Here is a 14,715-nt window from a genome sequence, read left to right as displayed (position 1 = left end):
CAATGACATCCAGTGATGTCAGAGTTCTCGGCTCAGGCTTGCAGCAGGGATGGAATAAACGGCAGGTTCAAATCCCGTCTCTGGAGAACATCCCCAGCTGGGACGGGTCCTTCAGTCCTTCGTTCAGAGCTTCAGTTTGTAGCAAAGTCCCTCCAGAGGCCAGAGGCAGGACTGAAGACCAGATGGAGAAGCAGCAGCTGCCTTTTGTAGTCTCTTGCCGTGTGGTCTCTGCTTTCTTTGTCCCAAGGACAAGCTGCCCATCCCATGGCCTGGGAACACCTCAGAGCTCTGTCCCTAGGCAGGGCCCTGCGCACCTGGCTGAGTCCCCAGGTGTCTCTGCCTTCTCTCAGTGGGTCAGTTGTGTCGCTGAGCGTCCTTAATGGGCCACCCAGCAGGCTAGGCAGAGCTCACGCCACATTGTCTGTGTCCCTGCAGCCCCTCCCCGCTGTCCCCACGTCTCTGTGCCCCAACTCAGCCACCTCCCTTCCCCCACATGGCCCTGCCCCTCCACTCCCATTCAGCCCCTGCCCCAGTCTGTCCTCTCCCAATAACCCTTAGGAACCCCAGTCTGTGACACCCGCCCCCAGCAGCTCCATGTGCCCCACACCGTCCGTCCCCCCATATCCCGTCTCCTGACCTGGCCCCATGGGCGGGCAGCCAATTCTCTTCCGGGCAGCTGCTCTGTTCTAGCGCCACAGGGGCCCCTGGTGGGCAAAAGGCGGAACTGCAGGCATAAGTTTTTTCTGCGGGGGGCAGGAAATTATGTGCGGCCCATGAATTATGCGCACAGTGACGCAGAATCCCCCCAGGAGTAGAAGGTGACAGGGCAGGAGGGATCCCGGGTTGAAAGTGCCATTTCAGCTCTGAACGAGGCTCCTCTCAGCCCAGCAGAAATGAGGCAAACTCCCAGAGGAGCCGAGTCAAGCGGGTTTTATTCCCTGTTCTCCCTTCCCCTCCTCCTGGGCAGGCAAAGCACAACGGCAGCCATGAGAACGAGTCCTGCTCCCAGCGCCAGCAGCCGGATGGTCCAGTGATGTGGGGGCAGCCCTCGACGTCTGGGCTCGGACCGGGTTGTGTTCTCCTGCAGACCGGGCCAGGTCGTGTTCTGAGCAGAGGGACCTGAGAGAGAGAGAAAGAGAGAGACATCCTGAGATCTCCTCCCGGTCAGCTCTGTCTGGGCAACTCTGAGGGGCTGCGGGTCGGGAGTGAGGGGCACCAGCAGACCCGGGGGGGCATGGCCAGGCTAGCAGGGGGCTGTGGGTCAGGAGTGAGGGGCACTGGCAGAGCTGGGGGAAGGGGAGATGGAGGCAGGGCAGGACTGGGGGGCAGGCCGGGGAAGGGAAGACGGGAGCAGCGCAGGACTGGGGGGCAGGCCGGGGAAGAGAAGACGGGAGCAGGGCAGGACTGGGGGGCAGGGAAGGGGAAGACAGGGGCAGGGCAGGACTGGGGGGCAGGCCGGGGAAGGGAAGATGGGAGCAGGGCAGGACTGGGGGGCAGGGAAGGGGAAGACAGGGGCAGGGCAGGACTGGGGGCCAGGGAAGGGGAAGACAGGGGCAGGGCAGGACTGGGGGGCAGGCCGGGGAAGGGAAGACAGGGGCAGGGCAGGACTGGGGGGCAGGGAAGGGGAAGACAGGGGCAGGGCAGGACTGCTGGGGGGCAGGGTACCTGTGACGACGAGGTGGGTCCCAGGCCCCAGCAGCAGGCAGGGCTGCCCCGAGAGCAGCAGGACGAGGTGGCAGCGACAGACGCCCGAGTCGTGGCCCCGCAGGGCCCGGATGCTCAGGGCGCTGGTGGAGCCGTTTTCCAGCCGGGCCTGGCCCAGCCCCGTCGCCAGGCGGCCCCGGTGCCAGCTGGCCTGGAGGGCCCCGGGCGGCGGGGGGGCTCCACGGTGCAGCTCATCTCCAGGGACGCCCCCTCGGGCCGGGTAGCCCATGAGGGGCGCTGCTCCACCCAGGACTCGGAGCCCCCCAGGCAGTGACCTGGGAGGGGCAGGAGGGTCAGAGCTGGGAGACGCCCCGCGCGGGGACCTGTCAGGCCAGGCGCTGGCCAGGCCCCCCCGCCCGAGGTCGGGCCCCCTCGCCGCCCAGCCCCCCGCCCCGCCCGAGGTCGGGCCCCCTCGCCGCCCAGCCCCCCGCCCCGCCCGAGGTCGGGCCCCCTCGCCGCCCAGCCCCCCCGCCCCGCCCGAGGTCGGGCCCCCTCGCCGCCCAGCCCCCCGCCCCGCCCGAGGTCGGGCCCCTCGCCGCCCAGCCCCCCGCCCCGCCCGAGATCGGGTCCCCTCGCCGCCCAGCCCCCCGCCCCGCCCGAGATCGGGCCCCTCGCCGCCCAGCCCCCCGCCCCGCCCGAGGTCGGGCCCCCTCGCCGCCCAGCCCCCCCGCCCCGCCCGAGGTCGGGCCCCCTCACCGCCCAGCCCCCCCGCCCCGCCCGAGGTCGGGCCCCCTCGCCGCCCAGCCCCCCGCCACGCCCGAGGTCGGGCCCCTCGCCGCCCAGCCCCCCGCCCCCGCCCGAGGTCGGGTCCCCTCGCCGCCCAGCCCCCCCGCCCCGCCCGAGGTCGGGCCCCTCGCCGCCCAGCCCCCCGCCCCGCCCGAGATCGGGCCCCTCGCCGCCCAGCCCCCCCGCCCCGCCCGAGATCGGGCCCCTCGCCGCCCAGCCCCCCCGCCCCGCCCGAGATCGGGTCCCCTCGCCACCCAGCCCCCCCCGCCCCGCCCGAGGTCTGGCCCCCTCGCCGCCCAGCCCCCCTCCCCGCCCGAGGTCGGGCCCCTCGCCGCCCAGCCCCCCCGCCCCGCCCGAGGTCGGGCCCCTCGCCGCCCAGCCCCCCGCCCCGCCCGAGGTCGGGCCCCTCGCCGCCCAGCCCCCCGCCCCGCCCGAGGTCGGGCCCCTCGCCGCCCAGCCCCCCCCGTCCCGCCCGAGATCGGGCCCCTCGCCGCCCAGCCCCCCCGCCCCGCCCGAGGTCGGGCCCCTCGCCGCCCAGCCCCCCCGCCCCGCCCGAGGTCGGGCCCCTCGCCGCCCAGCCCCCCCGCCCCGCCCGAGGTCGGGCCCCTCGCCGCCCAGCCCCCCGCCCCGCCCGAGGTCGGGCCCCTCGCCGCCCAGCCCCCCGCCCCGCCCGAGGTCGGGCCCCTCGCCGCCCAGCCCCCCCGTCCCGCCCGAGGTCGGGCCCCTCGCCGCCCAGCCCCCCCGCCCCGCCCGAGGTCGGGCCCCTCGCCGCCCAGCCCCCCCCGCCCCGCCCGAGGTCGGGCCCCTCGCCGCCCAGCCCCCCCGCCCCGCCCGAGGTCGGGCCCCTCGCCGCCCAGCCCCCCCGCCCCGCCCGAGGTCGGGCCCCCTCGCCGCCCAGCCCCCCGCCCCGCCCGAGGTCGGGCCCCTCGCCGCCCAGGCCCCCCGCCCCGCCCAAGACCGCCGGGGGAGCGGCAACGCCTGCCTGAGTCTGCAGCCAGCCTGGCCCGACAGCTCCCCCCGTGGGGCCGGCTTCCGCTGCCCCCTGCCTGGCTGACCCAGTGGGGCCCGCGCACGGCTCTGAGCCCAGGGGCCCCCGGGGGCAGGAAACGGGCGGGAGGCAGTGACCAGCGGACGAGCTGTGGGCTGTGATGCGGAGATGGGCGCATGGCAGGAAATGGCAGCGAGAGCTGGGGGGAGGCAGAACTACCCAGCCCCCGCCACCCCCCAGCCCCATCTAGCCACCCAGCCCCACACAGCCCCACCTAGCCAGCCCCACAACCCCAGCTGGCCCCATCTACCCAGCCCCATCTAGCCACACAGCCCCATCTAGCCAGCCCCACCCTCCCCCAGGCACCCAGCTCCCCACCCCCACAGCCCCAGCCAGCCCCCCTGCCCCCACCTCACATCCCCATCTACCCAGCTCCCACCTGCCCCCACACTCCCAGCTCCACCCCCACAGCCCCATCTACCCAGCCCCCCACCCCCCAAGCCAGCTCCCCGGCCCCACACCCCCATCTAGCCCCCTTCTCGCGGGCTCTGGTTTCTCTGGCCCCTTTAAGGGCGGCCGGCTGGAGCTGGCTCCGCGCCAAGGCCGCGTTTAGAGACAGGACTCGCTGAGCCAGCATTGGGGGGGGCGACACAGGGGGACCCAGGGACAGGGGCCTGCAGGGACGGGCACGGACAGACGGGGGGACGGCCGGCCGGCCAGGCCCTTGCAGAGGGACGGGCAGGGGCCGGCAGCGACAGACGGACGCAGGGAGGGACACAGGGACGCAGGGCCCCGCAGAGACTGACGGCCAGACAGACAGACAGAGGGACGGGCAGGGGACGGCAGGGACAGACGGACGCAGGTGGGCCAGACGCCCCCGGCCAGCTGGAGGCTCCATGGAGGGGACGTAAGTGCCCCCCTCCCCCACCCCAGGCTGTCCCCAGCCCCAGCCATGGAGCTGAGTGGGGAGGGGGGGTGAAGAGTTGGGGGGTGGGGTTTGGGGGCCAGACCCCTGACCCCCCCCCCCACCTTTACCCAGCCAGCAGGGCGCTGAGCGGCGGGGGGGGAGTGGCGGGGGGCTGATGCTTGGGGGGCCGGAGCCCTGACCCCTGTCTCCCCCCAGGGCCCCTCCCCGGGCGGCGTACCGAGCGGCCATGGTGCTGAGCGGGGCGGGCGACGCGTTGGGCTACCGGAACCAGCGCTGGGAGTACTGCCCCTCGGGCCCCCAGATCCACGCCGAGCTGGCCCAGCTGGGGGGGCTGGGGGGCATCCAGGCCGCGCTCCCCGACTGGCCCGTCAGCGACGACACCGTCCTGCACCTGGCAACCGCCGAGGCCCTGGCCACCGGTGAGGGGGACACAGGTCTGGGGGCCACAGATCCGGGGGGAAATGGGGGGGCACAGACCCGGGGGGGAGAGAAAACGGGGGGTGATGGGGCTGCCCGTGGGAGCCCGCTGAGGTCACTCAATCAGGGTGAGCTGCGAACAGACCGGGGCAGACAGACCCCACACGCCGGGGGACATCCCAGGACCTAGGGTCCCCCAGCCAGCCCGAAGCAGCCTCTGTCCGGCCCCCCGGGCACCGACGCCTTCCCCCTGACCTGCCGGGCCTCCGGCCTCCGTCCAGACACCCCTGTCGGGGGGAGGAGGGTTGGCAAAGAAAAGCCGGAGAGCTGGGGACGGGGTCGATCCCCAGACAGGCTCGAGTTCCCTTCTTGAGGGCAGAGACGAGCCTGGAGCGGCCAAAAGTCCGTTTGGAAACAGTCCAGAGGTTACAGCCCAGCGTCCACGCTCAGGACGACTCCAGTCAGCGGCTGGGGGTCTCAATCCTTACGGCTCAGGGTCTCCCCTCCTGAGCCCCAAGGCAGACCTGCGCTGAGGAAGGATCGTGTCCCAGGGTCCGGAGACATTTCCAGCAGCCTCGCGGCCTGAGGAAACACCCGGCTTGACTTCCCTTCTCCCAGACAGGCTGACAATTAGCCCGGGGCCACTTACCCATCACCAGTCCGGACACAGGCCACCACAACCCTCCCAGGGCCCAGACAATGACCCGGGTCGCTCCAGCGTCCCCCTCAGTGTCCATATCCCTCTTGGGATCCGAGCCCCGCCATCACCAAGACTCGTCGGCTCCCACCCCCAGCCCCGAGCGCTCAGCCCGTCTCGCTCCCTCGTCTCCTCCGTCCCTTCCGAGCACGGCTCCGGTCACCTGGCCGGGGGCCTTCCATTACCCTCCGAACGCCCCAGGGGCGCAGACCCGGGGGCACCGGGGGGCACCGGGGCAGGGATAAATCAGGGATCAGGTTGGGCCGGTTAGCTGGACCCAGAGAAGTTGGGGTGTTGGGGGAGGAAGGGGACTGGCTGGGGGTCCCTGTGGTGGCTGGGGGGCCCCAGACTGACCCCTCTCTCTGCCCCCCAGGACTGGAAGGGGAGCCCTTGCTGCAGGAGCTGGCGCGAGGCTACGTGGCAGCCATGGGAGACATGGAGGGCAGGAAACCCGGCCCCACCAGCATCCTGGGTAGGGTAGAGATGCCCCCCCCATGCCTGGCACCCCCTGGGCACTGGGCCCCCCCCATGCCCACCAACACCCAGCCTGCAGCTGCCTCCTGGGGCCCCCTCCACTGCCCCGCCCAGCTGCCCCATGTGCCCCCCCGAGCCCAGCAGCCCCCGCAGCCCGCCAGCCCCACACGCCTGGGACATGGGGGGGAGCATGGGGGGGTCCCCAGGACACGTGGGGGGGGTCGTGGGCTGTGCATACCTGGGCCGGGCTTGGGGGGTGCTATTTCAGGGACTCTGCGGGGTGCCCGTGTGACCCCCACCCTCTCTCCCTCCAGGGACGTCCCAGCTGCGCCCGGGCGAGCCGGCCGGGTACCGGATCCCCTTCAACCCCAACGCCACCGGCTGCGGGGCCGCCATGCGCTCCATGGCCATCGGGCTCAGGTGCGGGCTGGGGCCCCCAGGGGCCATGGGGCACCCCAGGGAAGGGGGTCGGAGCTGGGGGCATCAGGAGGAGACTGGGGGGGTCAGGACAGAGGACAGAGCGTCCTGGAAGATGGGGGCTCTGGGTCTCGGGGGTCTGGCGGCTGCATGCCAGGGGGGCGCTGGGGGGGTCCAGTGTCGGAGGGGCACCGGGCTGGGGGGCATGACCCTGCACTGCCTCTGCCCCCCAGGTACCCGCGCCCCACGGAGCTACCGACCCTGATCCGGATCAGCGTGGAGAGCGGGCGCATGACACACCATCACCCCACAGGTAGGGGGCACGAGGGGCTGGCACTGTGCCAGGGGGCTGGAGGGGAAAATAGTCCCACACTCCCACCCCTGGCATCCCCCTCCCCCTTGCAGGGGGGCAGCCCCCCCATCTCCCAGCCCCCAATGCCGTGCCCCATTGCAGGGGGGTGGGGCACAGTGTGGGAGGCCATCCCCCCGCCCATCTCCCATTGGGGGTTTATGGAAGGGCTGTGGGAGGTCCCAGCCCCCGATGCCGTGCCCCGCTGCAGGGAACTGGGGGGGTCCTGCTCTGAGCGGCGGCTCTGGCCCCAGGCCCGGGGATGGGGGGCAGGGTACCGGGGGCTCCGTGCGGGGCCCTGACGGACCCTTGCCCCGCTGCAGGGTACCTGGGGGCGCTGGCCTCGGCCCTGTTCACGGCCTACGCGGTGCGGGGGCTCCCCCTGGCGCAGTGGGGGGCCGGCCTGCTGCAGACGCTGCCCCTGGCCCAAAGCTACGTGCGGGACGCGGGCGTCGACACGGAGGCCAACCTGGGCGCCTGGGGGTACTTCCCCCAGAAATGGGCCTGGTGAGTGTGGGGGCCGAGGGGGGGCGCAGACCCCCGGGCGAGTCTGGGGGGGCCCAGCCCAGGATGGTGTATGGGAAAGGGGGGGCGCAGACCCCCGCGCGAGTCTGGGGGGGCCCAGGCCAGGATGGTGTATGGGAAAGGGGGGGTGCAGACCCCTGGGCGAGTCTGGGGGGGCCCAGCCCAGGATGGTGTATGGGAAAGGGGGGGCGCAGACCCCCGCGCGAGTCTGGGGGGGCCCAGGCCAGGATGGTGTATGGGAAAGGGGGGGTGCAGACCCCTGGGCGAGTCTGGGGGGGCCCAGCCCAGGATGGTGTATGGGAAAGGGGGGGCGCAGACCCCCGCGCGAGTCTGGGGGGGCCCAGGCCAGGATGGTGTATGGGAAAGGGGGGGTGCAGACCCCTGGGCGAGTCTGGGGGGGCCCAGCCCAGGATGGTGTATGGGAAAGGGGGGGCGCAGACCCCCGCGCGAGTCTGGGGGGGCCCAGGCCAGGATGGTGTATGGGAAAGGGGGGCGCAGACCCCCGGGGGGGCCAAGCGAGGTGCCAGGCGCAGGGCGGGGGACGGGAAAGGGGGGCGAGGCCGGGGGTGGGGTCGGCGGCCTGGTCTCATCCCTGCCCCCGCAGGTACCTGGCTGAGCGGGGCCTGGCCGAAGGACACGGCCCCCCGCGGTTCCCCCCCGGCTACGGCCCGGCGGAGCGCGACGGCGTCTACCAGACCTTCAGCCTGGAGGGCTGGGCGGGGCGCAGCGGGCATGATGCCCCCATGATCGCCTACGACGCGCTGCTGGGCTCTGGTGACCGCTGGGACGAGCTCTGCAGCCGGGCCATGTTCCACGGGGGTGAGTCCAGCCACCCCAGAGCCAGCCGCATCCCCGGCCCCGCCGCCGCACCCCAGAGCCCTGCCACGCCCCAGAGCCAGCCACATCGCCAGCCCCGCCATACCCCAGAGCCCTGCCACGCCCCAGAGCCAGCTGCATCCCAGCCCCGCCGCCGCACCCCAGAGCCCTGGCACGCCCCAGAGCCAGCCGCATCCCCGGCCCCGCCGCCGCGCCCCAGAGCCCTGCCACGCCCCAGAGCCAGCCGCATCCCCGGCCCCGCCGCCGCGCCCCAGAGCCCTGGCACGCCCCAGAGCCAGCCGCATCCCCGGCCCCGACATGCCCCAGAGCCAGCCGCATCCAAACTCTGCTCCCTGTATAACCAGCCCCCTCTGTCCTGTCCCAGAGCCATTCACATGCTGATCTTCATAAAACCAGCCCCTGCGGCCATGGGGAGGGCGCCTCCCTCTGGCTGCTCCGGGGACAGACGCCCCACAGGTCCGACGCCCCCTCCTGCTGCTGACCCGGGCGGCCGTGCAGTATCCGGCCTCGGGGCTGGTGGGGAACCCGGCCGAGCCCCGGGACCCAACTGGCTCCAGCCCAGGCCTGCACGGTCCCAATCCTCGGTCCTGCTTCGCCAGCATCAGGCTTTCCCCCACCCCGTCCTCTGGGGGCGCCCTGCCAGGGGGCTGCTGGTTCCCCACGGCTTCCTCTGGGGGCGCCCTGCGGCTGGGGAGGGACCGCGGCTGCCCCTGCCGCCCGCACTCAGCTCACCCTGCACCTGCTCCTGCCCTGCGGGCGTGGGGCTCCAGCCTGGGCCAAGCCGGCCAGTCCCCCCGGCCCAGCGACCCTGACCCACGAGGTGAGTGGTGGAGTGAACCTCCCAGCACACACCATTGCCAGCACCCCGCCCCAGAGCCAGCCGCATCCTGACCCTGATGCCAAGTATACACAGCCCCCACCGCCCCACCCCAGACTCAGCTGCATCCCAGCCCTAAGGCCAGTATGCAGAGCTCCCGACGCCCCGCCCCAAACCAGCCACATTCTGGCCCCCATGCCAGTAAACACAGCCTCCCGCGTCCCGCCCCAGAGCCAGTTGCATCCTGGCCCCGATGCCGGTACACACAGCCCCCCGCGTCCCGCCCCAGAGCCAGCCGCATCCTGGCCCCGATGCCGGTATACACAGCTCCTCGTGCCCTGCCCCACAGCCAGCCGCATCTCAGCCCCATTATACACAGCCCCCAGCACCCTGCCCCAGAGCCAGCTGCATCCCGATGCCAGTATACACAGCTCGTGGCCCCAGAGACTCCTCCACTCCCCTTGGCTCTCTCACCCCGCTTGACCCCAGCCAGACTCTCCCAGCCAGGGCAGGGCCCAGGGCAACGCCCCTGTCACGGAGTCCCTGGGCGATGCTCTGGAACTGCTCCCCATGAAGCCAGTCAGGACTCTGGGGCAGTCGCCTTTCTGTGAGCAGCCTGTCTGCAGGACACACAGCTCACCCAGCTTCCACCTTCCTGGGTCTGACCTCGGAGCATTCAGCCTCCTCTGCCCCTCCGGGCGCTTCCCGCAGCGAGTCCGCCCAGGCGGGGTCCTGGGGAAGCCAGGGGGTCCTGCCCCCCAACTCCGCAGTCAGACGTGACTCTCAGCCAGCCAGTAAAACAGAAGGTTTATTAGACGACAGGAACATGGTCTAACACAGAGCTTGTAGGTGCAGAGAACAGGACCCCTCAGCTGGGTCCATTTTGGGGGGCAGTGAGCCAGACAACCACGTCTGCCCTTCACTCCATGTCCCAGACAGCCCCAAACTGAAACTCCCCCCAGCCCCCCTCCTCTGGGCTTTGTCCCTGTCCCGGGCCAGGAGGTCACCGGATTCCTTTGTTCTCCAACCCTTTAGCTCTCACCTTGCAGGGGGGAAGGGCCCAGGCCATCAGTGGCCAGGAAACGGGGTGTCGGCCATTGTCTGTGTCCAGACCCCTACACACACCTGCCCTCTAGAGCTCTGCAATGATCATACACCCTTACCCCACCACCTAGAGACTTAAGAACTGCCTAGGGGAAACTGAGGCACCCCCACACTATTCGGAGGAAACATTAAGAACAGTCCCCCTTCGTCACATCTCTCCCCCCTTCGAGATCGAACTGAGCGGGGTCACTCTACCCGGTGACCTGGGGAAGTTCGAAGCCACCAACGTTCCCATGGATGCCCCAGCATCTCTCCCATTCCTTGGTAGGAGTTACACCAGGCCCTTCCAGTTTCACGCCCTCCCCTTAGGTCAGGGGTGGTCGATAGCACTAGCAGGCCGCATGTGGGAAGGTTTATGCGGCCCCGTGCCCTTTGGCCCAAAACCCCAGGGGGTCAAACTGGGATTGGGTCTTCTCCCCAACAAGCTGGCCAAACACAGCCACTTGGTTATAGGACTGTTTAACTTTCCTAACAGCTTTCACTTCATCTGAGACCTTCTCAAAGCTCTCCACACTGGGTCTTTCAACAGGAAAGTCAGTGGATCCATTCACAACAGAAAATTTCTGGCTGTTAGGAACTGAAACTTTCTTGATTAAATCCTTTTCACACCCTTCAGTTGCGGTAAACTGCTTCCAAAGACTCCCTGAGGATTCCTTTCCCAAGGGCTTTTCTATGTAACAATTCACCACTCCCAGAAATTCTGCTCTTACCCTCTTTACCTAGGGCTTGCTCTAGAGGAACACTTTACTGAGCAACAACAGACTCTTTCTGGGTCTCCCTTACATCCAGAATTACCTCTGGCCCATCCAGCGGATTCCTACACAATCCCCTTTCAGGCAAACTGACAGACTTCCTAGATAAACGGTCAGACGCATTCTCCTTCCCTTTGCCACACACAAGTTCAGGAATCTTTTCCTTCTTGCTACAGGTTTCCACACCCTCAGTAGGTAACACAATCACATCACCTTCATGCTCTCCTTGTGCCCTGGCTAGGATCTCACCCTGATTAGACAGAGTTGCTGCACCCTTTCCCAACAACACACTAGCAACAGGCAAAATACAAGCACCCGAATTGTCTGGGCTCTGGGATTTTACATAGACCCTAACTGGATGCGACCTAGTTACAGGGCCATTCTCCCGAGCAGACACAAACTTAGGACCCTTCCCTTCCTGGGCTTTAGCTGAATCCAGAACCAGCTCTGAGACAACTGCACAACCCTCAACCGTCACAGGCTGAAAGGCCCCTTCTGTCTGCTCCACAGACAAAGAAGAGCCGGACACACTTTCTCCTTTCCCAGACACACAGCTTGGGATCTCATTCCCCTGGTCCCAGCACACAAGGCTGGTCACAGACAACTGCTTGGAGACCGGGGTAGCTCCCTCCATAGGCAAGTCAATACCCCTGACAGACACAGACCCATTTCCTTCACTGTCCCAATTCTCCACCCAGCTAACAGGTAAGGTCCAGAGACTCTCATCTTCCACTCTCCTCGCCTTCCCACCCTGCTGACTAGACACAGCCCTAGGCTCATCCAAACTTTCCTTACCAAGCACCTTGCCGCTCCCCACAGATCCCCTGCCCTGCCTGTGTCTCCACCCATCAGCTGGGGTCTCAGCTCCCACTGTGCTCAGCACTGCCCTTGCTGTCCCAGTGGGGCAGGCCACTGCTTTCCTCACTGCATCAGAGCCAGGGAGAGTCCCCACTCTGGTGTGCAAGGGGGCAGGGAGCATCTCTCTGTCCCACCCAGCCCCAGGGGTCTGGTTACAGGCAGGCAGGTAGCCTGAGCCGAGCCGCTCCTCCCCCCTGCCAGCCAGATCATCTGCATTTTCACTGACCATTTCCCTCTCCACCGATTGGTTCCCTGGATTCAAATTCAAACCCTCGGCTGTTACAGGAGCAGGGCCTGGATCCTGTCCCAAAGAGACACAGTCACCCCACAACAGGGTCTCGCAGCTGGTGTCCTGGAGAACCCCAACGACCAGCCAGCCCCACCCCTCCTGGGTCTGCACAGGGATCTGGGCCATAGGCAGGGCGAGGGGCTTCGTCCCTGGGACCCTCACCCAGCTCACACAGGCCCTCAGCCTCTGAGGCTGCACCACCCAGGGCCTGACACCAGTTCTCTCTATCCCAGGATCTCGCCACCCCAGGAATGTCTCCCCATTGACCATCCCCTTCCGCTCCCACTGTGGGTCCGAGGGGCCTGGCCCAAGGAAACTCCACACAGACATATAGGTTGGGATCAGGAGTGGGAGCCTGTCCACCTCCCCACCCATCTGGCTGATGGAGTCTATGGCTTGGGACCCAGCAAGGGAGCTAGACACCGGGGCTTTTCCGCAGGGTCCCCCTGGTTCAAATCTCCAGCCTGCTCAAAGGCAGTGAGGTGGCATCCACATCCCCCCCCCTTAACCAGGGGCAGCAATTTAGTCTCGAGGTTCCTGCGGAACTAGCCCCCCCGGGGTCTATCCCCACTCACCCCTGGGAGGTCCTCTAGGCCTCTCCGCTCCCCCACCGCCAGTTCATGCTGCTGCTGCTTCTGCAGCTCTTTCTCGGGCTCTCGCTGTCTCCCACAGTCCTCTTGCTCTCTCGGACTCAGCTCCAATCCCGTCCATCTCCGATCCCCCCACGGGGAACCCGATCGTGACCCCCGTCTGGTCGGGGACAGGAGTCTTGGCGATGCCTGGCTACCACTCCAGCTGCTCCCAGATCCTGCTATAGCCCCATTTGGGGTCAGGAATTTGTCCCTGAGAGCGGTCATCCTCCTCCAGCTGCAGGATTAACTCTGCTTTGGTGAACTTTCCAATGCTCAACCCTCTCTTTCTGCACAGGGTTACAATGTCCTTCTTAAGGAGACGGTGACAGGCCGTCACTCCGCTCCTCCCAAGTTGTTGTGGACTCACAGGCCTGTGTGCTCTCAGCTCCCCACGGTTTCCAGGGAGAACCCCTAGTGTGCCAGCCCTTCTCGAGGTCACCACCTCTTTGCCAGGGTCGAGCTGCAGACTCCTCCGCCCCTGGGACCCCTCGCTGCAATCCCCCGGGGGACCCTGTTACTGCAAAAGTCCTTCTCGCTGGTCACACACTTCCAGGGGTTAACCGCCCCCCGAAACCGCTCCTCTCTGAGCCTTCAGCACGCCTGGTCCTCGGCAATCCCCCTTCGTGTTACTGCTCCCCAGTCACTTACTGCAGGAAGCGCCATCCACGGGGTGCAGTACATCCCACCGCTGAGTTGTCACGGAGTCCCTGGGCGATGCTCTGGAACTGCTCCCCATGAAGCCAGTCAGGACTCTGGGGAAGTCTCCTCTCTGGGAGCAGCCTGTCTGCGGGACACACAGCTCACCCGGCTTCCACCTTCCTGGGTCTGACCTCGGAGCATTCAGCATCCTCTGCCCCTCCATGCGCTTCCCCCAGCGAGTCCGCCCAGGCGGGGTCCTGGGGAAGCCAGGGGGTCCTGCCCCGCAGCTCCGCACTCAGACGTGACTCTCAGCCAGCCAGGAAAACAGAAGGTTTATTAGACGACAGGAACATGGTCTAACACAGAGCTTGTAGGTGCAGAGAACAGGACCCCTCAGTCGGGTCCATTCTGGGGGGCAGTGAGCCAGACAACCACGTCTGCCCTTCACTCCATGTCCCAGCCAGCCCCAAACTGAAACTCCCTCCAGCCCCTCCTCCTCTGGGCTTTGTCCCTGTCCCGGGCCAGGAGGTCACCGGATTCCTTTGTTCTCCAACCCTTCAGCTCTCACCTTGCAGGGGGGAAGGGCCAGGCCATCAGTGGCCAGGAAACAGGGTGTCGGCCATTCTGTGTCCAGACTCCTGCACACACCTGCCCTGTAGGGCTCTGCAATGATCATACACCCTTACCCCACCCCCTAGAGACTTAAGAACTGCCTAGGGGAAACTGAGGCACCCCCACACTATTCGGAGGAAACATTAAGAACAGTCCCACTTCGTCACACTCCCAACCTCATTCTCCTTCCCGGCCAACCTCCCTGCCCCCTCCAGGGACTGCACCCCCCCAGACCTCTCCCACAGCTGGGGCATGGCAGGTTAATTGGCCCCGTCTGACCCACATTGACCCACGCAGGGCTCATGTGGAGCAAACAGCCCATTGCAGGATCCCTGGGTGTCCCGCCCCCACCCCAGAGGGGCCCCATCCCAGCTCCGGGCGAGGGGCCCCCGGGTGCCCTGCCCTGCCCTGCCCCAGGGGGGCCCCCGGGTGCCCTGCCCCGCCCCAGGGGGGCTGCGTCTCACCTGTGCCCATCTCCCTGCAGGAGACAGCGACTCGACAGGCGTCATTGCGGGGTGCTGCTGGGGGCTGGCGTACGGGCTGGCCGGGGTCCCCGAGGGGAATCACCGACACCTGGAGTACCGGCAGCGCATGGAGGCAGCCGCCGACCGGATCCACGCCCTGGCCTGGGGGGAGAGCGCCCCGTGAGCGGGGAGACCCCCCCCCTCCCTCTGAGCGCCCCACTCCCCCGGCACTGGCTACTGCTCTCAGCCCAGACACCTGGGTTCTTTCTTAACCCCCCCCTCCACCCCCCCCGGCCTCTGACACCCCAGCCTCTCACCCTGCACTCAACAGCCAACCCCACCGCAGGCCAGGGCTGGATTTGGGGGGTCCCCCATTCCCCAGACATGTGGGGGAGGGGCAGCAAATTCCCATCCCCCCCAGTGCACCCTCCTGGCCCCCCATGAGCCACAGGGCCCCAACCACTAGCACCTCCTACTGCTGCCTCC

General features: G+C 68.2%; 1 protein-coding gene across 1 annotated transcript; it reads left to right on the top strand.

Moving 5' to 3' along the window:
- The first annotated feature begins 4,264 nt into the window (after positions 1 to 4,264).
- On the top strand, positions 4,265 to 14,458 carry LOC144258689 (ADP-ribosylhydrolase ARH1-like). The gene is made up of 8 exons (XM_077806882.1): positions 4,265 to 4,325; positions 4,542 to 4,765; positions 5,834 to 5,932; positions 6,249 to 6,354; positions 6,585 to 6,664; positions 7,024 to 7,207; positions 7,830 to 8,044; positions 14,250 to 14,458. Exons 1-8 carry the CDS (start codon positions 4,315 to 4,317, stop codon positions 14,411 to 14,413), a joined length of 1,083 nt encoding a protein of 360 aa, XP_077663008.1. The 5' UTR covers positions 4,265 to 4,314; the 3' UTR covers positions 14,414 to 14,458.
- The last annotated feature ends 257 nt before the right edge of the window (positions 14,459 to 14,715 follow it).

This window comes from Eretmochelys imbricata, unplaced genomic scaffold (assembly GCF_965152235.1).
Source record: "Eretmochelys imbricata isolate rEreImb1 unplaced genomic scaffold, rEreImb1.hap1 Scaffold_34, whole genome shotgun sequence".
Taxonomy (NCBI): domain Eukaryota; kingdom Metazoa; phylum Chordata; order Testudines; family Cheloniidae; genus Eretmochelys; species Eretmochelys imbricata.
Note: the sequence above shows the minus strand (reverse complement) of the source record. Positions and strands in the feature narration are given on the sequence as shown.

Coding starts and splice junctions, on each gene's coding strand:
- LOC144258689 (XM_077806882.1), top strand. Junction 6,665..7,023: donor GACACACCATCACCCCACAG/GTAGGGGGCACG, acceptor GCCCCGCTGCAG/GGTACCTGGGGGCGCTGGCC. Junction 8,045..14,249: donor CCGGGCCATGTTCCACGGGG/GTGAGTCCAGCC, acceptor ATCTCCCTGCAG/GAGACAGCGACTCGACAGGC.